Here is a 27264-nt window from a genome sequence, read left to right on the forward strand (position 1 = left end):
CTGGTATTGGTGATAGAACTTCACATGTCCGACTGATACGTTTGAATTTCTTTCCCGAAGAATCACAGTTCTCCATTTGACTCCTTGACTTTCTCCCATCCTGGCTCCCATGTACTCACCTCTTCTGTCTTAAGAGAAGTTTAATGCTTCCTGTGAATTTTCTTCAAACAAAGAGTTCATTATTTAATCCAGTGCACCCAGATGTTCCAGTTGGACTCTGGAAGAGAGTGGAGGTGAGGAGGGAGCGAGAATCAGAAACAGTAAATAAATGGCTGTTCTGTTGTTACATCTGAAAATGGAGTATAGGCCCACTGTGTTCCATAAATACATGCTTTGCATTATGTACAAGCCAACGCATTTCATTCAAGCGCATCTAAATATTAGAGGGAAACCAGCAAGGACGTGTGGTTGCAGGGAAAAATTGAGGGGAAGAAGAAAGAGTTCTGCTTAGTTCAGTGAGTAATAACTTGATTGGTAGACATTTATAGGGTAATATTGAAAGAGCAAACAAATGTAAGTAATCTAATTAGGAAATTGAGAAAATAGTATCAAAAATAAAAAAAAACATGAACTGAAGAAGAGGTATAGAGCAACAGCTGTAAAAGTGTCTGTAGAATTGCTCTTCATAGTGAAGAACGGGGAGCACGGTATTTGATTTACACAAGGTTTCTCTCAAGTTACAGAATGCAATAGTTGTGCTAGCGTAAAATTGGGAATTATGTTGGTGTTTGCATTTAGCATGCTTTGCACAAAAGTTCTGAGTGATGTTTGCAATAGTTTGACATTAGTGGATGTATAACCCTTTCTCATAAAATGATTATGTTATCCTCACCCACAATGAATTCAAACAAAATGCCTTGGTCAGTGTACGTGTGTATGATACCATATTAATAATAACGTGCAGGATGACAGAGATTGTTTCAGCTGCCTAATTCAATATGGGAAGTCAGTGAGATCATAAATCATGGAACAAATTATCTTTTAACTTAAAAGAGACTGAAAACACTGCTGTTAGATTTATGTGAATGGGCATATGCTCTTGCACCTAGCTGTTCTGAAAGCAAATTAGTCAAACAGTTTTCCATACAGATGCATTTGAATTTTCAGATCAATATTTACGTTTATACTTTTTAGGGATCTTTCATCATTTTTTGTCATCATGTCACTCATTAAATAAATAGATTATTTTAAAATCCTTTACATTTCTTTTTTTTTTTTTTAAATTCTAAATTATTTGTTTGGCTTGTAGACTTTAAAGTTTATGTGCACAAGCCATTTCAGTAGCTTGAAAAGTAGTCGCACATCAGCTCAGCTGTAGCAATTGTCCATGTGCACATAATTTAATCTTCTTCTATTGTAGGCTCAGCTAAGCCATGTTGCATTAACTCACTTTTACCATGCATATATGCAGATAATTGCAGTGACTTGGCTGACACTCAGTAACTCAGTAAGCAGCAGTAACCTGATCATCTGCTTGATTTTTTTTTTTAAATTACTGTTTTAAAACAGACCTAATGAAGTTTCTCTTTTTTTTTTTTTTTTTTTTTTTTTTTTCTTTCCCCTTTTAAAAATACTGTTTCTTTTTTGACTGGGCATGGGTCCATTTTTGTTGTGGTTGGATCAGCCAGGTTCCGTGCATTAATTTGGGGCCACAGAGTGAGAAGGGTTACAAAGACCTGTGTCCACAGCTGTGGCTCATACTGCTGTGAAAAGAGAAGTCAAAACTCCTTCTCTGTCAGAGGCAGGGGGAGCGAGAGCACTCATCAACGAGCTCAGCGCAGACGAGCACTTTGGAGCCACGAAACAATCTCGTGCCCACATGGGAGTCTGCAGGAAAGGGTGGGAGGTTGACGGCTTTTTGGATCTGGCCCCATTTCATCTTAATCTGCTCTGGCTCCTGATCTTTTCAAAGTCTCCCCATTGTGCGTGTGATTTCTGCTAAGCACGCAGAGAAATTTTTAAGATCAAGACCATATGATATAGCAAGATTAATCTACCCTTTGGCCTTCACCTCTCCCTCCCACTGGGGGAGAGGTTTGGTTCTGCTAATTTGTCATGTTACTTTTTTTTCCCCCTGCCATCATTTTTTTCCCTCCTCATGGTTCACCTAAATTGGGGATTTTGGCCCAAACACTCTCAGCATATAATGAAGATAAATAGAATTCTTCATGTCCACTACATGAATTTTGAAGACATCATTGTTTATTTCACCCAGTTTTAATGTGGAGAATTTGTAACTCATTTGTAGAATATAAGTGTTTTTTCACTTTTATTATGTATTGTGGCTGAGTGAATCCCTGTAGGTCTGTGAAGCAGATGTGTTAGTACAGCCGGTATAACAGCTTCATTCCTTCCCTCATCTTCTGCAATGCAGTCAAGTTTCGAATTGTTATGATATGCAGTAATTAAATATGAATAAATAAAATATCACCAGATAATGAAGCTGCAGTCCCCTCTGTCATGTTAAATCATTGATGAGGTGCCTGTGAGTAGGAACTGTGGCTGATGATGTCTTCTGCCTCAAAGTCTCCGATTAATTTTGGGAGCATTTGTGTAAATTTTTCCATCGTCTTTGCACCAATACCCAGAAAAAAAATCTTTTGCCTCAATAAAATGTATATGGATTGTTATATCCTCCTGCCTCATCAATCTATTCCTTTCATGTCTTCCGACACCTGAATAGTAACTGGAAGTGGACCAATTTTGCAGATAATAACCATGTAATTCAACTGTGTTACCTTGTTAGGTGTCAGTATGTAATTTGCAAGCTTGTTAGAATAAAGAGTAGGTTTTGGGGAATAGATGCAGAGTACCTCTATTTATATATATATATATATCTGTTTTTAAAGTCATATTTACCCCATAAAAATACTCATTTCAGTGGAGGAATGGAAGAAATAATGAAAAAAAATAAAATCTTTGTTTGCATTTGTCTGTTTCAAAGCAGCCCAAATATTAATCCAGGTATTTTAGATCCTCCAAATCCTACTCTGCTGGAAATAAGGTATGAATTCAGTACTCATGCTCATCTGAACATTCCTCCTGTCCCCATAATGGCTTTCAACCCATCTAAAACATTACTTTGATATCTGTATCTATTACTTTTATACCTATAAATATCTCAAGTTTATAAGATTTAATTTCTGACTCTAGAAAGTTAATTTCATACTGTACTGTTTGCACTGTATTCCTCTCAGCCGTGAGAGGGCCACGGAATATCTAGCTTGTAAGTTATGAGAAAGCTGTCATTTGGTTTCATCAGACGTGAATGTTAGGGGAAGGAGCTCCTCTTTGAGCAAGACGACAATTTAAGCATCAGGTTGGCTACTTTAAAAGGTGCTGCTTGTTTGAAACAGTTCAGGGAGCTGGAATGCTACTGCTCTTCAGTTTCAGTTGATTTCAGAAGCTATTTCAGTTGGTCATTAGGATGTATATCTCAGTCCATCAAGCGGTCCTTGCCCCTGGCTTTAGACCATAACTGTTGCAGAAACATCATTGTGCAGTTGCAGTCTATAAGGTGATGGGACTTGAGGGCTTGCTTTACCATGTTCTCTTGTGATTTATCATTGCATTTGCACCGATTTATCTTTTTAATACTCGTATCTTTTTTCCAATGTTTCTTTATTGTTAGAATTACTTTTCCTTAAAGCAGCATCTCTGGTACTCTGCTTTTATGAGATTGATGAATTGTACCTTCTGTCACATAATATAATAATTAGGAAAGAAATTGGACTGGGACTGATTAGTTTTTCTTCAGTACCATCACAGAATTTCTGTTTAATACTAGAGATGCCCAGGTGAGATTTATATAAACCCTCTCACACAGTCAAGCAGTCTGTTGCAGCAGCACAGAAGTTAACATATGCTAATTTACCTTTCCCAGCTCCATTTTCATGTAGCTAGGTTGCTACCAGTACTCAAGTTAAATCTAGGATGGTACTTCCAGATGTCTACATTGTAGTCACAAAGTAAACATACCTCATTAAAAACTCCCATTTGTTCATAGCATTCTTTCAGTGTAGGAAAACAACGCCTGATCTACACAACAGAGTTTTGGCATCCGGAATTACCTTTTATCTCCACAGGTTTGCATGCAGGCACATGTAAATGTGGAGTAAGCAAACAAAGCCCAGCTTGTGGCACCTAAATAGAACCACATGCCGCAAACCTCAGCCAGCAACGCAGCTGCCAGCAAAGCTTCAGCGTGCACGCATCCCAGGAGCAATGTCAGCAGCTGCGAGCCCAACAACATTTCTGGCAGTGATGTTTTCCAGTTTAGGCCTGGCCACACTTTACATCTCTTGCCCATCTGTTTGTTTTGCATTGTGTTACATCATCCCGATTGCAATATTTAAACTATAAAATCATCGGGGGATCATACAGAGGGGGAAACTGCCTTGTGCAGGTCGCCTCAGGGAGAGCTTTCTATTCATAGGAGTTGGTGTCAGAGAAAGTGCAGAGGCTTTTTTGTGGGAGGAACAGACATATGGGAAGCTGGGACTGACACTGACAAAACCACAGGGAGGTTAGAAGCAAATTGGAAAGTTAAGGCAAGGATATTTTGTCTTCGATATTTCTACATTTCAGTTACAAAGTGGACTTATGATGTTCTTGAAGAGCTTCTTGGGTTCCAGATACTGGTAGAATGGAAATTAGGAATTCTAGGGACTGTTTTTTATCATCAGTATTGTTGCCTAATTCAGTATTTTGTGAATTGAACAACATTGCTGTACGTGTGCTTAAGTTTGTGAGAAAGAAGTCACATTTTCTCTTAGAATGTCTAGAAAATAGGTGTATGTCCTGTGAATAAACTTTTAAGTTAACTCTTGAGTTCAGCTGCATGTGGAATTCTTAGTATTTGTTTTTTGAAAATATTCTTGTTAAAAAAAAAGTATATTGGAATGACTTTTCACAGGAAATTAGGTGTTCTTTGGAGAATATTTATAGAAAATACATTAGTAAACTTTGGCTTTGCATCAGGTCTTTACTGATAGTGATTCCTTATCTGTTCAGAAGCAGCTTCTGAGTGTTGCATTCCTTCCAATACTAGGAATAGTCTTACTTTTAAATATTGAATAATCCCAAACTTCTAAATGCATATTTTAGAGAGGTAAGATTTTAAATAAAGAGCATATCTGACAAAATTGTGGGTGACTCACAAAGAATAATATGGTAGAACTTGTTAAATTAATTATTTTTTCATCTTTCATAGTTGCTACATAACTTCAACTCAAAAGCAGCCCGGTGTTTTGTCAACCCATATGACAGCCCTCTTCAAACACTTAGCAGAATTTCATTTTTATTTAAAAAAATTAGCAATGGATATGGTTCCACATTTGAATTTCTTTAAAATTAATAGAGGAGATGCAGGGCTAGAGATGTTTCTTGGACACCACCTTACAGAACAAAAAATTACATCTGTCAAAGAATTTAAAAAATGATACACTCCTACTAAACATTCTTGTCTGCTGCATTGTTAGGCTTGGCATACTTTGTCAATCATAGTAATGGCTTTCATTTCATGGAAGGAGATCAGTTCAAACTGGATTTGTCTAAAATGAGCTGTTTGTGCAACTCAGTAGTGAAAAAAAATTACAAAAAAGACTCTAAAAGCAACAGTCCACTGAAGTGTTAGATACTATCATAAATGATACCTGTAATTTTATAAGGTAGAATGTAAAGCATTGCTTCCAACAATAACCTAACTGAATGCATATAAATATAGTCTTATCGATGCATAGTTGGCACTCCTCCTGTCCCCCTTTGCATACCCACTGCTTGTTGATTATTATTTAAGCATCAGCTGCATATTAAGCTGTGATCCTTGCTTCAAATGTTTACAATCCAGACTGCTTCAGAGTGGTGTGGGCTAACCTGTTTTTGACTGGTTGGCTTTTATTTTTTTTTTTATGACAGTTTTTCTTGAACTGGACTAGCATGTGTGAATTTCTTTTCTTTTCTTTTCTTTCTTTCTTTCTTTCTTTCTTCCTTCCTTCCTTCCTTCCTTCCTTCCTTCCTTCCTTCCTTCCTTCGTTCCTTCCTTTCTTCATCTGGACATGCCTATATATGAGCTTAAGAATGAAAGATGTGTTTCTAGAGCAGATTGAGTTGTGGAAGATGTAGAGCGAGCCATGCCTCCTCAAGCCACTCTAGCATCACAAAATCAGTTTAGATCTGTCCCATGAGAGTAAAAAAGAAGGTAATCCATAAAGTTGGTAAGAAGTGTCTTCTCTCAGTATTAAGTTCCATCATATAGTTGGTTTGGAAAGAATGTACATACATCTTAGTGGTACAAGAGACTATTAGCCAACAAGATTCTGAATTGTCTGTGAAGAAGAAAGTCTGCATTTTTGGGGAGATACCAATTCTGCTAATGCCCTGAATTCTTAAAGCTAATCAGTCTGGCTTTTGAAGACAAATAAAATATTTATATCTCAATGATAACAATTTTAATTCACCCATTAAGCAAGCACTTTTCCTTTGCTAAAATGTTCTTGGACTTTCAGTGAGTTTTACATTAGAGTGCCTCTCTTCCTTATCTTTCGGCTAAATCCAGACAGAAGTGCTGACAGTGAAAAAATATAATACCTTCTCTGAGTCGTACTAGGGAGACTTAATCAAAAGAATCATAGAAGGGATCTGAGAGGGGCCAAGGGAGGACCTGCTATACTGTCATTGACTTTACAGGTTTCTGGCTAATCTGTCTGTGTGAAGTAGTAGTTAGAGAAATTCAACAAGTCCTCCACATGATATGTTCCAGCACTTCCTTATCCTCACAGTTCAAAACACGTCTGAATGTTAAATTAACTCATGTCTGAATTAATCTACCTTTTAGAAACTTAAGATCACTCTTCTTTGTCCTATTTGTGATACAACTAATAGTAGGAATTTATTTTTTCTTCTTTTTGGCAGTCTATTAAGTGTTGAAGGCTGCTATTTTTGTCTCATCACTTCTTTGCTGAACTAAAGATCCCATTTATATCTTCACTGGTCACATTTCCCAGAGCTGTGATCTTTCTTGGTATTCTCTCAACCCTCTGAAGGTGAAAGCCTTGTTTCTAAATGGGAAACACGAAAGTGGACTTGTTGTGTTAGCTAACACTGCAGTCACCCTGAGGAGAACAAAATAATTTGGGTGTCTTCCACAGAGTGCTCCTGTTCATACCAGCAGGACGATGAATCCTTTTGCTGCAGTTGTTTGTTTCAGATGCAGACGCACTGCAAAACTTATGTCCCTCTTTGCAGAATTTCTGTATAGCATTTATGCAACTGATTCTTGTAGTGAATTGGCTTCTACCTTTTTCTGTTGCTTATTCTTTCCTGGTTATAGTACTTTGGATTTGTGGATTTCTATGTTTTTTCTAATAACTCCTCCAGTCTTTAGGATTCTTCCAAATACCATTTATGTTCTTCTACAATGCTCACAGCTTTATCTATGCTAGTGTCATCTCCAGATTTAAAATACATATTTATCTTATTAATAAAAATATTGACTAGTACCAGGCTCAGAAACAAAGCCCTAGCAAGCTCCTCTGCTCATTCTCTCCTAGTTTGACAGTAAACCATTGGTAATTACTCTGGTTTGGTTTTCCAATACCGACCTTAAAAGCAGTTTCTGTAGATGATATTTTCCTAAGTTGCGGCTTGGGTTTCAAAATCCCCATTAGAAGAGTTGATCATGTCTACTGTGCCCACCTGTTATTCTGTTATAGGAAGGCAAGAACAGTTTGTTCTTGACAAAACTAGTAAGACTATTATATATAATTTTGACATTTTCTATGCCTCAAATAGCATGTTTCCTTTATTGTTTTGTATTGTCACAGATTCTCATAATAGTTGAGGCTGGAAGGGACCTCCGGAGGTCATCTGGTCCAACCCGCCTGCTCAAGCAGGGTCACCAGGAGCCAGATGCCCAGGATCATGTCTAGATGGCTTTTGAATATGCCCAAGGCTGGACACTCCACCACCTCCCTGGGCAACCTGTACCAGTGCTGGGTCAGCCTCAGAGGGGAAAAGTGTTTCCTGATGTTCAGGGGGAACCTCCTCTGTTTCACTTTGTGCCCTCTTGTCTTGCCACAACCAAAAGGAAAGGAGCCTGACTGTCTGCTGTATACCCTTCCTCTGGATACTTTTTTCCATAATCTCAAGTTAGGCTGACTATTCTGGAGCTCCCAGTTTTCTAATTTGTCCCAGTTTTAAAGATTGGCACTTGCTTTGACTTTTTCTAGTTTCTTGGAACTTTACTTGTTCTTCACAATTCTCAAAAAATAGTGTCTGAGATTGTCTCAGGTGTGTCCCTAAATATTCTTCACATCTAGCTAATTTGAAAATGCTATCTAAGGACTCTTTCTAACCTGTTCTCTTCTTAGTGCGTCTTGTCTTCTAATCCCACTATTGCTAAAGTTGCAGTTAGTCTTTTTAATGAAAATTGAAACAAACAAAAAAAAATTAAACAGTTGGCTTCTCATATTCATCTGTTTTTAATGGATAGTTTGTATTTGTATATCCTTTTTTGTGCATCACTCCTTGCTAATCTAACTAATTAGCTGTGTAAGTGCCATGGGAATTTGGTTTGTACTTAAACGTTGTGGCTATAATCTTTATCCCAGTATAGTGTATTTTGTTTCTCTGAAGAAAAAAAAGGCTTTTAAAACTTAATACTGCACAATAAAGTTGTTTGTTAGACTGATAAGTGCATTATAAATATGCAGATTTACTTGAGAAAAAGCATCAAAGCAGAAATAAATAGGACATTCAATTTAAATACATATTTTCTTCCTCACCATAAATCAGTTACACGGGAAAATCTGTAGCTTCAGGAGACCTGGTTAAAATGTGTTAAAAGTGAACTGTTTTGAATGGCTGTTTCTCAGTGATACCTTTAGCTGATGTTTTCCATGTGAAGCCAATGTTCTGCAAATGGGGACTTTTTACTTTTCTAACTGTGGAAAGGACTTGAGCTTGTAAACTTCCAAAAGAGTCATTTGAAATGGAAGATGGTTGAAAACAAGTGATACTCTTCAGACAGCAAGTGGTAGTACTAAAACCTCAGAATTTGTTGGACTGCAACATTATCACTTCTCTTAGGCTGGAATTAAAAAAAAAATATGATGGAATGCCTGTGTACTTGATGCTTAGGATGATGTTAATATTTACCATGTGGATTGGATAGGAGGTCTGTTTATTCTCAAAGTAAAGAACAAGATGATTTTTAATAGGCAATATGACAAATATTACCTCTGTACTATTGCTGAACAGGAAAGCAAGCCATTGATCTTGCTGAACAGAAAAGTTAAGAACTAATGAATTTGTACATCCTTTCATTTTATCTCTAATTGCATGAATAAAACAATGCCAAGAAAAATGTTATCCAAATTATGCAGATAAAGTAAGGCACTTCAGTGATGAATTTTCCCCTGACTTCACTAGGGGTATTTAAGGGATATTTGCTGTTAGAGTATATGCACAGTAAACATGCTTTTGTCATAGAAAGAAAAAGAAATCTATATGCAAAGGCAGGACACATTTCTTTGTTTCATAAATAATAATTCTGAGGCCACAAATAAAAATAATACAGTTGATTGCAGTTGTAATCAGTTGTGTCACCTTAAGCATTTCCAGTTACAAGTAACTTTCTGATATTTTGGTCAGTGCAGCTAGTGTGGTAAACTTGCAGAAGTAGGGGGAGGGTTCTGAATATAGGGGCAAACAAATGAACAGTTATATCAGCATTGGAACAGCTTGGGTGAAGTATATTGAGCAAACAGTGATAATTAAAATCTCTGGAAGTGGAGTAAGGCTTATAACATAACATGTTAAAGATTACATGTGTGCGAGCAATGTGTTTTAGCTAATGACAAATAAAATTCCTATTTCAACTTGGTCTTCAAGTTTCTTAAAAATAATTTCTGATAATGCAATTTCAGTTTCAGAAATTAATATTTTACACACAGAAATTCATTCACATGGATTCAGTAGGAAATATTTCATATTCATTTAGGCAAGCAGGTTTTGAAGAAGTCATCTAATTTTAGCTGCCTACAAATGCAGAGTTGGAAAATAATTAGGTATTACACCTTGTCAGAGAAGCTGTTGCAGTGATGAAAAATGTTTTTTAACTCCTTATTATCACTGCTGTTGGGTAGAATTTTTCAGGATAGCAGATTCCTTTTCTATTTAAAAGTAAAATTAGTGTTTGTATAGCCAAAATATTAACATGGAGGTTTGTGTGAGATGACTCTGACAAAAAGGTTAGCACTTGGAGAAGGCAAGAAAATAAAATCTACTCATATACAGTAAGATCATGAAATACAGAAAAACATGTGTTATTGTTTGTATTGAGTAAAAGAGCTCATCCCTATCCAAAGATACTGCTTCCAATTAAAGTATGTTCACCATTACTCAAAAATCTGTAATTTATATCTGGTCATTCATGAGTAAGATTCATCTTCTCTAACTTACAGGTTCCTAAGATAGGTCACGGAAATGAACATGTTCCATTGACTGTAAAAGGACCATGGGGTGAATAGTTCATACATATGCATCACATTTTTAGCTATCTAGTACTAGATGAGTTCAATCCTGCCAACAGTGTCTTTAAGTTATGTAGACAGGAGCATGTTTGAAGATAGATAAAGTAGGAAATACTTGAAGCAACATTTTGATTATGCATAAAATCTATTTACCTTTATTGAAAAACTTTCTGTGTGACTTCATTGAATTTAGGAATAAATAAGGACTTCGAAAGTTGCACATTAGAGCAGAATGAGATATTAGTGATAATACATGAATTCACAAATATCTTCCTTATTTCTAACTTGCAAGGCATTTTTGGGGTAGTACATACATCTGAAAGCATTCTTAGGTTAGGTGAAGCTATTTGGGCTCCTAAGAGATTGCAAGATGCTCTGTTTTATTGATTTGCAATAAGGCATATATGGCTTTAATTGTTTGTATTTTATTGTATGTAGCTTTTGCCTTATCACTGAATACTTATCCTTGTTTCAGAATTGGAGAATGATTTTTCATGTGAAAGAAAAACTAGCTTTTTCTATATTTTATACCCTAGTCAAAGCATGTTTCTTGGCAGAAAAAAAAAAAGAAAAAAAGAAAAAAGAAATTTAGGTCTTTGCTACCACAAATATTCAGCACACAGTTGAAATACACAGTATTCCTTTTTTTTATCATGAGTGGAGGACTGGTTACTGGTAAGAAATTAAATCAGACGATAAGATATCACAAAAAACCATGCATTTACAGTAACAGATAGCTTAGTGCATAGGATAAAACTTTAGGATTTTGTATTCTGCGCATATTTCACTGTCCATCTGCATCAGGAACACATTGAACAGGAAGACACGCAGAATGAAATTGAAGTAGGCACAACCATGACGATAGAAGATTTGAAATTACTTAAACCTCTGTGAAACGCCCTATATCCCTTTCATTTTTGAAAACTGTATGATAGTTCCCTTTTGAACATGTTGTAATTACAAGTCAGAGCTGCCACTGATTCATCAGAAGGGTTGGGTGAATTGCAGTCTATCTCAGTGCCACTAGACAGGATGGTACCATTTCCCTTTTGCTGAAGAGAGTGAAACTTAGTTCTGCAAACAGAAGATTACTGGTTTTAATTGAAGGCATGAATGCAACTGAATAGCAAAATCTTATTAGCTGCATTAAGAATTAGCAACATGGAACAAATTACTCTTAACATTAAAAACTAAAATCAGTACTGCATTTGGGGTAATGATCTACTGATTGGCCTGCGGACATTGCCAGTGAAGCTAATGTCTTTAAGCAGTGGTAAAAGGTACCAGCCTGAGGCTTACAGTAAAGTGGCTTACCAACAACCACAGACATCCTTATCCTCCCTCCTTGCTTATCTGTAGGATACAGCTGTTGCTGAAACCAAGTTAAATGTTTTCATCTTAGAGAAACAGATTGGCAGGGATACAAAAAAAAAAAAAAATCTATCCCCTACACACAGACTTAAAAAAAAAAAAAAAAAAGCACAACATAGCAGAGAGTGATATTTTAGCCCAGAAAGAACTCAGGAAGGCCATACAGTCAACTTCTGAGTAGCTGAGAAGTAAGCCTTTTTGATCTCCCGGTAATTTGGATAACTTTTCACAGTCTTCTCTAGAAACATGTTAAATTTGTTCATTTTATGACACATTTATTGCAGATTAGTTACTCTCTGCTGCTTTCTTGCCATTGTAAAATCTAATGAACATAGAAGCTAATGAAACATTTTGGAAATGGAACATCACAGAGCTGGAGACTGGAGGCGTTATGATTCTGCGTGTTAGCATCCCTTAATTACCTCATGCTTACATTTTATACATTTGATAACAGGAAGAATCAAGTGCTCGCAAGTAAATATGTTGGAGTTCCTCCTTCTTGTACCAGTTCCTACTGCTCATTGACGCTACTGTCCAATCTCAGGAACTTTGCGTTCCTTATCTTGTCCCTACGGTGTCTCAGTGATGTCAAATCATAGCCTTGGGATATTTCCTCTTTTTTCTCACCCTTGTTGTTGTTGTTAATGTCCGTTAAATGCCTCAGACCTCTGTGGTAATATTCCGTGCTATAAAGGGACTGCAGTGTTACATTGTTAGTCTCGCTGCCAATAGTCTGTACTTCTCCTACTTTGTAGTTCTGTCTGTAGTTATACAATAGAACATCTTATTGCAAGATGTTTTGGCTGGAAAAACATTCTTATTTATCTGGTATTCTGAGTTGGAAAGCAATAAAGCCTGTGATCAGACCTTACAGTTGACCTTCTTTTGCTTCACGTTACCATGGCTATCATTATTTTGTTCCTTTAATTTTAGTCAGTCGATGGTGAGAGGAAGGACTGGAGCTTTGTGATACATTTCTTTCCTCACTGAACATACTATAGAAACACCTGGTGTTTCTTCTTGGCTGAGCATGCCCACATGAGTGAGAAAGGCAGGATAACTCTCTTCTGTCAGGAGTTCAGATCTATTTCTGATATAGTTTTGGCATCAAAAGAAAATCAGGGGAAAAAATGCTCTTCTGTTTCATGACTTACCAAGGACCTGTTGTATAGTTATCACAATACTAATGAGGAAAAGGCATGTATTTATTTCCTTACCAGTATAGATTCTGTGTAGAAAATATGGTTTTAAAAAACCAGCACTTTTAGTTTGTTTTCCTTTTCTCTTTATCTACATAGGTTTTTATATACATAGTTTTCCTACAGCAACCGGCAGATTATGATAATGTCTTTGAGGAGACAAGCAGTGGTTGTGTGGTTACTGAGTGGGATCTTTGCCTCCAGTAAAATTTAATTTTCCAAACTAAATGTGACAACAGAATTTCAGACATAAACTGTTCATAGGAGCTGAGACCTATTTGCAACAAGCAGCGTGGTTACATACTGCCTGTGACTGGAAATCATTTTAGACTCTCTAGCTAGTATTTTGCCGCAGTCTTTGAAGGCATGAGTTGCCTGACCCTGATGTGTGCAGCACTGAAGGCTTGCCCATATGCTTCTCTGCAGACCGTGCTGTAGCCCATGTCATTTATGAATAAACTTGTAAAACCATAGCAAACATGACACTTGACAAAATTTACCTTAGGGTTCACAGTGGTATTTGAGCAGAGAGAATATATGTTCATTTGAACTATGACTTTTTAAAAGTTCACAACCTGCAAATTATTCTTGAGAGGAAAAAGAAAATTGTGACAATGAAGTTCATAACTGAGCTTAAAAGTGTTTCTACAAATAGTAAAATAGGGAAAGAGAGAAAATTTCTGTGACACAGACTGAAGAGAAGAGAGTTCCCTGACAGCAAATGTTATCAGCATCCAGGGCTGTATAAACAGGAACAGAGCCAGTGGAGACAGGGAAGTGATTAGACCCCTCTACTCAGCACATGCAAGGACACATCTGGAATACTGTGTCCAGTTTCAAATTCCCCAGTTCAAGGAAGACATCACTAAGTTATGATGAGGAGTTAGAGGAGGACCATTGTGATAGTGGGGGGCTGGAGCACTTGCCCTGTGAGGAGAGGCCTACGGAGCTGGGCTTGTTCAGCCTGGAAAAAGAGATGACCTACCAGCAGCTCCCAGTGCCAGTGGGACAGCATCTCTTCTCCACCAAGAAGATGGAGTCAGGCTCCTCACAGTGATGCATGGTGGGAGAATGAGAGATGATAAGTATCAATTGAAACAAGAGGTTCAGACTGGATATAAAGGAAAACATTTTCACTGTGATGGCAGTCAGGCACTGGAATGACTTTGCCCAGGGAAGCTGTGCAGTTTCCATCTTTGGGGATTTTCCAGAAACAACTGGACAAAGCCCTGAGAATCACAGACTTTCAGAATAGTTGAGGTTGGAAGGGACCTCAGGAGGTCATCTGGTCCAAGTCCCCTGCTCAAGCAGGGCCACCTAGAGCAGATTGCCCAGGACCACGTTCAGATCACTTTTGAATGTCTCCAAGGATGGAGATTTCATAGCCTCTCTGGGCAACCTGTTCTAGTGCTCAGTCACCCTCACAGTAAAAAAGTTCAGACAGAACCTCCTGTGTTTCAGTTTATGCCCATCACCTCTTGTCCTGTCACTGTACACTGCTGAAAAGAGCCTGGCTCTATCTTCTTTGCACCTTCCTTTAAGGTATTCATATACATTGATAAGATTCCCCCTGAGTCTTCTCTTCCTTAGGCTTAACAGTACTGGCTCCCTCAGCTTTTCCTCATATGAGATGCTCCAGTCCCTTAATCATCTTTGTGACTCTTTGTTGGACTCTCCCCAGTATGTCCATGTTTCTCTTTACTGGGGAGCCCAGAATTGAACACAGCACTCCAGATGTGGCCTCACCAGTGCTGAGCAGAGTGAAGGATCACCTCCCTCGACCTGCTGGCAAAACTCCTAAAGCAGTCCAGGATACCATTTGCCTTCTTTGCAGCAAGAGTGTGTTGCTGGCTCATGGTCATCTTGTCCACCAGGACCCTCAGGTCCTTTTCTGCAAAGCTGCTTTCCAGCTGGGTGACCCCCAGCATATACTGGTGCCTGGGGTTGTTTCTCCCCAGGTGCAGGACTTCAAACTGCTTCTTGTTGCACTTGATAAGGTTCCTGTCTGCCCATATCTCCAGTGTGTCAATGTCCCTCTAGATGGCAGCGCCATCCTCTGGTATATCAGCCACTCCTCCCAGTTTTGTGTCATGTACAAACTCGCTGAGGGTACACTGTGCCCCATCATCCAGATCATTAATGAACATACTGAGCAGGACTGGACCCAGTGTTGCCCCCTGGGGTACACTTCTAGTTACTAGCCTCCAGCTAGACTTCATGCCACCTATCACCATCCTCTGAGCCCAGCCATTCAGCCAGTTTTCCATCCACCTTGCTATCTGCTCATCAAACCCATACATCAACAACTTGTCTATGAGGATCTTGTGGGAGATGGCATTGAAAGCCTCACTGAAGTCCAAGTAAACAATATCAACTACTCTCCCCTTTTCTACCAAGCCAGTCATTTCATTGCAGAAAGTTATCAAGTTGGTCAAGCATGACTTCCCTTTGGTGAAGCCATGCTGACTACTGATTATTTTCTTGTCCTTAATGTGCCTTGAAATAATTTTCAAGATTCATTCCCAGGGATTGATGTGAGGCTGACCTGTCTGTAGTTCCCTGGGTACTCCTTTCTGCCCTTTTTGAAGATAGGACTGAGATTTGCTGGGTCTTCAGGCACCTATCCCAACCACCTTGATCATTCGAAGATTATTTATAGTGACTTTGTGATGACATCAGCCAACACCCACTTGGGGGTTGCATCCTATCAGGTTCTGTGGACCTATGTATGTCTACTTTGCTTAAATATTTTCTAATCTGATCCTCTTCCACCAAGACTAGATCTTCCTTTCTCCAGGATTTCCCTCTGCTTCTGGGACCTGGGATTCCTGAAGGTCAGTCTTGCTAGTAAAGACTCAGACAAAGAAGACATTCAGTACTTCAGCCTTTTCCATGTTAAGTGTCACCAGGGCCCCTGCCTCATTCAGCAGTGGATATGCATTTTCCCTAATCTTCTTTTTGTTCCGTATGTATGTAAAGAAGCACTTCTTGTTACCCTTGACATCTCTCACCAGATTCACTTCTAGCTGGGCTTTAGCTTTCCTAACTGTGTCTCTGCATGCTCGAAGTTGCTCTATATTTCTTCCAGGTTACCTGTCCTTGCTTCCACTTTTTGTATACTACCTTTTTATGTTTGAATTTTGCCATGAGCAACTTGTTCATCCATGCAGACCTCCTGGCATTTTTGCCCAACTTCCTGCTTGTTGAGATGGACTGTTCTGGAGCTTGGAGGAGGTGATCCTTGAATGTTAATCGGCTTTTTTGGGACCCTTTTCCCTCCAGGGCTTTATCCAATGAGACTCTTCCGAGCAGATCCCTGAAGAGTCCCATCTACTCTCCTAAAGTCCAGGATTGTGATCTTGCTTTTTGCCTGCTCCATCCTCTCACAGTCCTGAACTCCACTATCATCTCATGGTCTGCCTTCAGTCTTCACATCCCCAATGAGCCTGCCCTTTTTTGTGAGTGTGAGCAGAGCATCTCTCCTCTCTAGTTTCTCTACCACTTGGATCAGGAAGTTGTCGCTGTTGCTTTCCAGGATCCTCCTGGTCTGTTTATGCCCTGCTGTTTTGTTCCTCAGGTTGGTTGAAGTGACCCCCAAGTGGACCAGGACTGTGAATGTGAGGCTACTTCTAGCTTTGAGCAGGAAATTGGACTAGAGATCTTCTCATGTCCAACCTGGATTAACCTATGATCCTGTGATAATTGTTCATTTCTCGAATTATCATTTGAACATATAATCATCTGTGTTTCTGCTCCAGTGGTGAGAGATTTATTGCTCACCTAGCTCTGAGAGGTGGCTTCCTCATAGGATAATATGCCACTAGTACAGGGATACTCAAATAACAGGTCATGGTCTATATGTAGCCCATCAGGAAAATTTGCAGACCACTACTAACATCACCCTTTCTAAGGAGACTGTCAGTAGTGAGGGGTGGTCAAATACCCTGATGGGTGCAGCCAGCTGCCAGCCTCCCTCTTTCCCAGAAATGGTAGTACCCCTCCATAGTACGTGAGCAGGAGCACTTTTTGCTGAGAGAGAAGGAAGATGGTGACAAGATGCAGTTAGCCTTTGCAGTTAAGTTCATGCACACCTTCCTTGCTCACGTGAGACAAACCCCAGATGAAGAAGAATAACCCTTTAATAATTATTTTCTTCTAAATTCTGAACATGTTGGGTGCAAATTATATAAGGACTATCTTGAATATTGTCCTAGACAGCACTGTATCAGAAGGATAGAAAGATAACCTGGATGTGCATTTAGTTGCCTCTTCTTTCCTTTCGTACCACTTTCTGCCTGGTCCTTTCTAATACTACGAGGGGAAATGCACATTCAAATGCAAAATCATATCTTTAACCTCATTCTCACACTGAGTACTTAAAAGGTATTCAGAGAACTTGAATGAGTATTAATACTTGTAATAAGATGAGAATTAAGGTTTAGTGTGTAGCATGAATTGCAAGAGAGGGATGCAGATAATTGTTCTCTTTACATGCTGGAAACAGAGGAAAGCTTTTTACATAGTAAAGTATATTACAGAAAGTACCCAGCTGTTTTCTTCATGGACTTTTACGTTTTTCTGCTAAGCAAATGACTATAGTCTAATTGTTTTAGCTTGACTGGGTCATTCTACTTTAGTCTTTTTGTTTATTGACCAGTAGAATAGTCAGTTCCCTTCCCGACTGATTCCTGTGCATGGGGCCCACACTGGGATTACATCTTAGTTCTATGTTATCAAAGAAGTTTGCTGCTCAGAATTTGGACATTTAAAATCTTTGTTTACAAGAAAGGTGAAGAACCTGTTTACATTTGACATGTATAGACAGTTTCTGGAACAGCAGTTTATGCCAATACAGCAATGTAAGGTTCCTGCTGTAGTTACCTAGTGGAATCTAATTGAAAGCTTTCATCTGATTCCTCCTGTTTTCAGTTGATAATTTCCTCTTACAACAGAGTAAACTCATCGTTCAGTGTAAAATGAGAACAGTCATCAATGAGTCACATAAAATGTCAACAGAAAGAAATTAGCTGATATTGGGCTTTAGGAAGGTGGGAAAATTTGGGAAGAAAAGCTTCTTTGGGAAAACCAGGGTGTTTCTCTGGTCTCCTCTGCTCTCAGCTGTGCTGGATGTTCCCTCAGTAATGCATCAGTTCTTGCTTCCTTCAACAGCTTGACGAAAGACAAACAGGGCAGCCAAGAGAAATACACTTCATGACATCATTCTCTGGTGGATATGTTTAAGTTAATTAGTTGTGCAGAGTTTTATTTCTTTGTTCTCTAATCTGTCTAAACTATGTTACAGGCTCCACTGATCATCTGTGAAGACTAAATAATGTGCAGGCTTGTACATGGTATTTTCTGACTAGGGAGAAAAAATTCTTGTTTATTTCTCTTAACCTATGCTGAGGAACCTTAACTATGAGAAGAAAATGGGGAACAGGTCTGATATATAGAACTAAATGTTTATTGATGTATTTTTAAACAAGTGAAATATACTGACATCGTCAGGTGAAGACAGTATAAACATCACTGCAGACTTCTAATTGTGTATTAGCTAAGAAGTGGAAATCCTTTTTTTCTCCCTGACTGTATAACATGTCTGGTGATTAATTTAGTATCCATTATGAGTACAAGACATCAGTGTTTTGCACACAAAGTTCTTTCATCCTCAGGCCAAGAACCATTTTGCAGGCGTAATGCAAGAATGCCTACAGAGCTGTGTGGGTGTATATAAACTCTAACCTGAACATCTTGCAGTGTTCTCAAGTGGGAGGGTAATTTCGCCTCTTCATTGATTTTACTGATGTCTCTTATGAGCAAGTAGTGCCATTTCCCTCAACCTGTGATGAATTGCGTGTGCTATACAATGTGGGCTGTTGCTCACCAGAGGATTAAGCAGGAGCAACAAACCTGCTTCACTTTCTTCAAACCTCTCATGAGTGACAGACACCTGCGTCATCTTGCACAATCTTAACATTTTGATATATAAAAGCAGCCTTCCGGTTCTTCTAGAGGAGACTGGCTAGGTTGACAAAAATGCTTACTTTGCATTTGGATAGCTTACAAAAAAACCCACTGCATTACTTGTGCTGAAATCTTCAAATGCAAATAAATTTTATGTGTAGTCTCAGCACTGTTAAATTAAGTTGTCCTAAGTACCTGCAGTAACCATGGTATCTAAAACTCTGGATTACTGTAGCAGTTCTTTGTCTGGGATGTGGTACATACTGTACTTGGATTTTAATGGAGCCATTTATACAGATTTTATATTTTCCTATAAAACTCCTCAAGATGAATGAAAACAAGCGTGGGCTAAATGTTTGTGCTTTTCAGTGCTCTTTCTGTTATAGAATCTTGCTGGCTTTCTTAATTGCTAACTTATGCAGTTTCTTTGTCTTTTAGAATGTCGGGTGGTGAAATCCACTTCCTATACCAAAATAGCTTCGACTTCACGTAGGAGCACCACCAAGAGCCCAGGCCCATCCCGACGCAGCAAGTCTCCTGCTTCTACCAGCTCAGGTAAAGCAAGCAAGAAATCTTTCCTAACAACAGCAACCGATCTGTTTCGATACAATTGGCAATGTGCCTAAAATTTCTGTGGAAAAACATTGTATGTATGAAACAGTTGATAGTAAAAATTCACTTGTTTTCTCAGTTACATCTGAGATGAAGTGTCTTCACACTAGAAAATAATAACACTTCAGTGTTTTATAAATCATACTCTGGCATTAGCTCAGTTCATTTTACTTTATTTTCCATGTGTGATTTTGCTGCCAGTACCTAAAGACTGACAAAAAGAGATATTCTATGTACTAGGAACTGAATAAACACAATGTACAAAGTAGTCCTGGTTATGCAGCGTAGGATTTGCATCTGCAAAAGGTTGACTTCAAAGTCTTTTTTTTCTGTTGTGTTTCTGAGGGAGTTAAGAGGCAGCAGTGAGGAAAGGATAGGTTAAATACAATGAGGATACTGAGGAAAGGGGAGCAGGGCAGAGAAAGAATGCAATTACAGATGTGAATGTGAGGTACAAAGATAGCTGAGGAAGAAGTAAGACAAAGTTGACCTAACAAGCCAATAGTATAGGCTGGAGAAGACACAGCGAAAACCTTTAAAAAGTTCTGTCTGAAGGGCCTTGCTTTGGCTGCCTTTGCAGCTGCTCCCACTAAATAGTCTATGACTAGTTCCCCCCTGCAGATTTTTCCCAAGCAAAACAAATAAATAAACAAAAAAAGTGCATTAGATAATTTGCCAGTATTGGTGCCTGAAAGTACAAATAATACTTGGTGTGGGCCAACTGAGTAGACCCAATCCAGCATTTGCAGCATTGCTTCTGAATATGGATTTTGGAAGAGGCAAACTTAAGAGCTGTCTGAAAGCCACCTCAATCTTTTTGCTGTAAGTCTTCCTCCAGCAGTGAAGCAAAGGTCATATCGGGACCTGCACCCAGCACTGTAAGGTCTTTATGGGGAGGTGGTGATCAGAATGGCCCAGGTGCTCCTAGCTGGTTTCAGGGGGGAGGCATGGGCCAGCTGGAACCATATTTTTTACAAGACAAGTAAGCTGAGGAAAAAAGCATACTTATCTCAGGGAAGGAGGAAAGTGGGAGAGACATAATGAGAGACAGAGGTGTAGGTGTGTGTAGCAGGGCTGGGAGGCAACATGCCTCACTAGTTTTTTTATCAGTCCTCCTGATCAAAGGGAAGGGGTTTGAAAGGGCCAGTCGAATCTGGTGAATCAACAAATGGTTAAAGGACTGGTGCCACAGCCATGAGCTCGACTACTTAGACCATGGGACTCACTTTGAGAAACCTGGTCTAATGGGGGCTGATGGGGTCCATCTGTCAGAGAAGGGGCAAAGCATCTTCAATTACAGGCTTGCGAAGCTGGTGAAGAGGGCTTTAAACTAAAATTGCTGCAGAAGGGGAACTTCAACCCATCCCACTCCTATCAGTGTGATGCCAGTGCCAGAGATAGATGCCCAGAGCCAGGAGAAGGATCACAGGTCAGCAGGAGAGCACCTGAAGGGCAGCACAGAGGAACTCCAGCCACTCCAGCCAGTCAGTCAGCTTCATCGGGCACAACTGAAATGCCTCTGCACAAACGCACGTAGCATGGGCAATAAACAAGAGGAGTCAGATATGTGCGCACGCCTGCAGGGCTGTGATCTCATTGGCATCACGAGACGTGGTGGGATGGCTCCTGTGACTGGAGTGTTGGGATGGAGGGATACAGGCTCTGTAGGAAGGACAGGCAGGGGAGATGAGGAGGGGGTGTCACCTTCTATGTCAGTGACCAGCTGGAGTGCATGGAGCTCCACCTGGGGATGGGTGAGGAGCTGATCAAGAGCTTATGGGTCAGGATTAAAGGGAGGGCAGGGACATTATAGTGGGGATGTGCTACAGGCCACCTGACCAGGAAGAGGGAGTGGATGAGGCCCTCTATAGACAGATAGTAACAGCCTCATGTTCACAAGCCCTGATCCTCATGGGGACTTCGACCACCCCGATACCTCTCGGAGAGACAACGCAGCAGGGCATACACAATCCAAGAGGTTCCTGGAATGCGTTGATGATAACTTCCTCCTCCAAGTGATAGAGGGGCTAATGAGGAGAGGTGCCATGGGGACCTTGTTTTCACCAACAAGGAGGGGCTGGTGGAGAATGTGAAGCTCAGGGGCAGCGTTGGCTGCAGTGACCATGAAGCGGAGTTCAAGATCCTCAGGGCAGCGAGGAGGGTGCACAGCAAGGTCACCATCCTCGACTTCAGGAGAGCAGACTTTGCCGTCTTCAGGGATCTGCTTGGTAGAATGCCATGGGGAAGGGAAGGGAGGCCCATGAAAGCTGGTGAGTATTCAAGGTTCACCTCCTCCAAGCTCAGGAGCGATGCATCCCAACAAAGAGGACGTCAGGCAAAAATGCCAGGAGGCCTGCATGGATGAACAAGGAGCTCCTGGGCAAACTCAGACACAAGCAGGAAGCCTACAGAGGGTGGAAGCAAGGGCAGGTAGCCTGGGGGGAATACAGAGAAAATGTCTGAGCACCCAGGGATCAGGTTAGGAAAGCTAAAGCCCTGACAGAATTAAATCTGGCCAGGGACATCAAGGGCAACACAAAAAGCTTCTATAGGTACATCAGTGATAAAAGGAAGACTAGGGAAAATGTCACAGAAGGCAAATGCAGGGACTGGGAGAATGAAGAACCACCCAGTGTAGAAGATCAGATTCGAGACCATCTAAGGAACCCTAACGTGCACAAGTCCATGGCACCTGATGAGATGCAACCACGGGTCCTGAGGGAACTGGTGGATCAACTTGGTAAGCCACTATCCATCATATTTGAGAAGTTGTGGCAGTCTGGTAAAGATCCCACTGACTGGAAAAGGGGAAACATAACCCCGATTTATAAGAAGGGAAAAAAGGAAGACCTGGGGAACTACAGGCTGGTCGGTCTCAACTCTGAGCCTGGCAAGATCATGAAGCAGATCCTCAGGCAGATGAAAAATAAGGACATGACTGGTGACAGCCAACATGGCTTCACTAAGGGCAAATCATGCCTGACAAATTTTGTGGCCTCCTACAACAGGGTTGTAGGTGTGTTGGTGGATAAGGGAAGAGTAACTGACATCATCTACTTGGACTTGTGCAAACCATTTGACACTGTCCCACACGACATCCTTGTCTCTACATTGGAGAGACATGGATTTGATGGATGGACCACTCAGTGGATAAGGAATTGTCTGGATGGTTGCACTCAAAGAGTTGTGGTCAACGGCTTGATGTCCAAGTGGAGACCTGTGATGAGTGGTGTTCCTCAGGGGAACTGGTGCTGTTTAACATGTTTGTTGGCAACATGGACAGTGGGATCGGTTGCACCCTCAGCAGGTTTACTGACAACACCAAGCTGTGTGGTGCGGTCAACACGCTGGAGGGAAGGGATGCCATCCAAAGGGACCTTGACAGGCTGGAGAGGTGGGCCCGTGTGAACCACATGAAGTTCAACAAGGCCAAGTGCAAGGTCCTGCACGTGGGTTGGGGCAATCCCCAGCACAACTACAGGCTGGGTGGAGAATGAATTGAGATCAGCCCTGAGGAGAAAGACTTGGAGGTGTTGGCTGATTAGAAGCTCAACCCGGCAATGTGCACTAGCAGCCCAGAATGCCAAACCTATCCCAGGCTGCGTAAAAAAAAGCATGGCCAGCAGATCAAGGAAGATGATTCCCCCCCCTCGACTCCTGAGTCCCCACCTGGAGTACTGCATCCAGCTCTGGGGTCCCCAGTACAAGAAAGACATTGAGGTGTTGGAGCGAGTCCAGAGGAGCGCCACGAAGTTGATCAGAGGGCTGGAGCACCTCTCCAATGAGGACAGGCTGAGAGAGTTGGGATTGTTCAGCCTGGAGAAAAGAAGGCTCCGAGGAGACCTTAGAGCAGCCTTCCAGTACCTGAAGGGGGTCTGCAAGAAAGCTGGAGAGGGACTGTTTATAAGGGCATGGAGTGATAGGACAAGGGGTAATGGCTTTAAACTGAAAGAGGGTAGATTAAGATTAGATATTAGGAAGAAATTCTTTACTGTGAGTGTGGTGAGGCACTGGAACAGGTTGCCCAGAGAACCTGTGGATGCCCCATCCCTGGAAGTGTTTAAGGCCAGGTTGGACGGGGTTTGTTCAACCTGGTCTAGTGGAAGGTGTCCCTGCCCATGGCAGGGGGGTTGGAACTAGATGATCTTTAAGGTCCCTTCCAACCCAAACCATTCTATGATTTTATGCCTCCTACACAACCTAAGAACAGCTGAAATAGAGAAACCTGAAAAGAGATAATTGGAAGAAGTATCAAACAAGGAACAAGCCCAGAGTAGCACTTTCTTAAACATATATTAAGTAACTTTCTTTGTAGCTTGGTGGAACAGAATTAAATTAAAGTTTAGCAAGGAAGACCCTGGTGTGTGTTACGGACCCTGTTTTTTTTCTAATGAGTATTAATTTGAGAGTACAGGTAATGGACACTGAACTGTATATGTTCATTTCTATGCTATGCATATCAAATGTTTCTGCCATGGGATTAACAACATTTTTGCCATGTCAGCTATGTAATACCTTGTTGGTTTTGGTCCCGAGAGAAATAATAGGTTTTTATTTAAACATGCAGGAGAAGTGTAGGTGAGTAAATCTTAATTTCCTGCAGTTCAGTTTTACAAGGTCTGAGCAGAATACCATTACATGTTCAATCACTGCACAAGATCAGGAGGTTATTTTACAGCTTGTGAAAAAAAAGGAATGTTTTCATTATGCCACAATAAGAACTAAGATATCTTACATTTATAACAAGAAAAGAAACAGTGTAGTGGAAATATTAAAAATGCAAACCATTTTGGATGGTTCTGTGCTAATGACAGATTTACCCATCTTAAAAATATCTTATGTCAAAACAATAAATTTACAGGAAATAGGCACATACTAATTTGTCAAAAGATGGTCCATGTCCTTACATATTTGACACAATAATTTGGACACTCTAATTAAGATTTTGTTAGAGAAAGACATTGGACAAATCCCTACAGGAATGTATAGGATGCTGACAGAACAGGTTGTCAACCAGTAGGAGCCTGGGTGAAGAACTGGCTGAAGGGCAGAGCTCAAAGGGTTGTAGTGAATGGGGCTACATCTGGCTGGCGACCAGTCACCAGTGGTGCTACTCAGGGTTCAATTCTAGGGCCAGTTCTATTCAATATATTTATCAATGATCTGCATGAGTTGAAGGCACCAGTAGCAAGTTTGCTGATGATACCAAACTGGGAGGTGCTGTCAACTGTCGTAACAGACAGGAGGTCTTGCAGAGAGATCTAGATAGATTGGAGCTTTGGGCAATCATCAATGGCATGAAATTTAACAAGTCAAAGTGCTGGATTCTGCACCTGGGATGGAGTAATGCCAGGCACAAGTACAAATTGGGAGAGGCGTGGCTGGAGAGCAGCCCTGCAGAAAGGGATCTGGGGTGCTGGTCGACAGCAGCTCAGCATGAGTCAGCAGTGTGCCCTGGCAGCCAAGAGGGCAAACCCCATCCTGGGGGGGCATCAAACACAGCATTACCAGGTGGTCAAAAGAGGGGATTATCCCGCTGTACTCAGCGTTGGTGTGACCTCACCTTGAGTAGTGTGTGCAGTGTGGGGCCCCACAATTTAAGAAGGACGTTCAGGTACTCGAATGTGTCCAGATGAGGGCAACAGAGCTGGTGACAGGGCTGGAAGGCATGTCCTGTGAGGAGCGGCGAAGGACTTTAGTATGTCTAATCTGGAGTAAAGGAATCTGAGGGGCGACCTCATGGCTCTCTGCAGCTTCCTGAGGAGGGGAAGTGGAGAGGGAGGTGCTGACCTCTTCTCCCTGGGATCCAGCAACGGGACCCATGGGAATGGTTCAAAGCTGCATCAGGGAAGGTTCAAACTGGACATTAGGAAACATTTCTGTATTGAGAGGGTGGTCAAACACTGGAACAGGCTTCCTAGAGAGGTGGTCGATGCCCCAAGGCTGTCAGTGTTTAAGAGGCATTTGGACAAAGATGTCCTTCATAATTTGCTTTAACTTTTGGTCAGCCCTGAATTGGTCAGGCAGTTGGACTAGATCATCATTGTAGGTCCCTTCCAACTGAAATAGTTCAGTTCTGTTCTGTTCTGTTCTGTTCTATTCTATTCTATTCTATTCTATTCTAAACTTGTTACAGTTTAAAAAGGATAAACAATTGAAAATGTTTCTGTAGAAGTTAATTTTAGTGGGGACAATGGATTTGATCTGGCTGGCTGTGGCTCTTGTGTTTCCTTTCTGCAAATAGTGAAGTCAAATTGTGTGAATATTGCAGGAAGCCTATTTCTAACCTTACACACATGAATATTTACATCAACATTACTGTCGTAAAAGGAAGCAATATTGCACTAAGTGGGCACTTTCCCTCAAAAGTTGTTTTTAGATCATGAAAAACTAAAACCAATCAATGAATAGATTTTTAAAATATGCAGTTTGATATTAGACACTGCATTAAAAAAGAACAGGAAAACAACAAAAAAGAAACACTAACTCTTAGATATTGTTAGATAAAACCCAAAGTTCTCCCATGAAATGCAGACAATATGCACAAATTTCACTATTCTGCAATCCAGTAGGCCTAAAAATCCTATCCATTTGTTGGAATTATGTACCAGTGACAACAGCAGAATAGAAAAGCTACCATTTAGTGCATGTATGAGCAGATAATTTTTTCCATGTTGTTTACATTAAACATCTCAGAATTAGAGTTTCCTAAATGACTAGTACATAACTAGAAGTTATGCTTTTGTTGTCATAGTGTTACTGCTAAGTGTATATATATGTATTTTTTATTCTGTGCTTTTAAACTGCTTTCAATTCATCTTTAAATTACTGTTAGGGATTTTTCTTTCATTAAGGATAAACATGAAAATACTCAAGAAAAACAGTAGATTCTTTGTGCAGATCAAAGGCATACATGTTCCAAAAAGAAAGGTGTATCATTTTGTGAAGAGTTTTATCAAAAAGAAAGTTGAGAAAAGTAGGAATAAAGGACAGGCAGAAAGTATTATTGATAGCGTACCCTTGAGAAAAAGCAAAGCAATCTGTATGGAGAAGAGCGTGTTGCTAATTACAAAGAATCCTATTCCTCTTGATTGATTCTTGCTGCATTTTGAAAAGTCTGTGCATTCCTGCTACGCAAAAGAATCAGATGCCTGCCTCGGTCATCAATTAATGCCCGTATCAAGATAATACACATGGATAACTACATGGGCCAAAAAAAGAAAGTTGCATAGACAAAGACTATGTTAAAAGAATGTAAAAATCTCAAAGTTGGATATTAAAACTGGTAAAATTCTAAAATGAAGGGATATCCTTGAGTTATCCTTAATGTATGCATCATTACATTACAAACCCTCTCCTGTATGCATCTATAGTATGGTTTAGTCTTTAATGTAGTTATTCAGCATTATTTTTCTTCTCATCCAGCACAGGATAGCTGATCAGGATTCATCATTTTTAAAGTTAATGAAGGTACAGTCTTTGGGTCATTTCCCCATTGTTAGAGAAATGGATGTGTAAATAAGGCTAGGACATGTAGTCTGCTTTGGTATAAGCACTTAAATACCATCCTCAAGAACTGTTTCCCT

General features: G+C 40.2%; 1 protein-coding gene across 8 annotated transcripts in view; it reads left to right on the forward strand.

The window, feature by feature from the left end:
- Positions 1-27264, forward strand: part of DCLK1 (doublecortin like kinase 1) — a 255747-nt gene that overhangs the window by 156058 nt on the left and 72425 nt on the right. For all 8 annotated transcript variants that reach the window (XM_075742006.1, XM_075742007.1, XM_075742005.1 and 5 more), the window contains one exon: positions 19505-19621. In XM_075742006.1, coding sequence (XP_075598121.1) covers positions 19505-19621 — 117 coding nt within the window. The remainder of the gene's footprint in view (positions 1-19504; positions 19622-27264) is intronic.

Source organism: Balearica regulorum, chromosome 1 (assembly GCF_011004875.1).
Source record: "Balearica regulorum gibbericeps isolate bBalReg1 chromosome 1, bBalReg1.pri, whole genome shotgun sequence".
NCBI lineage: Eukaryota > Metazoa > Chordata > Aves > Gruiformes > Gruidae > Balearica > Balearica regulorum.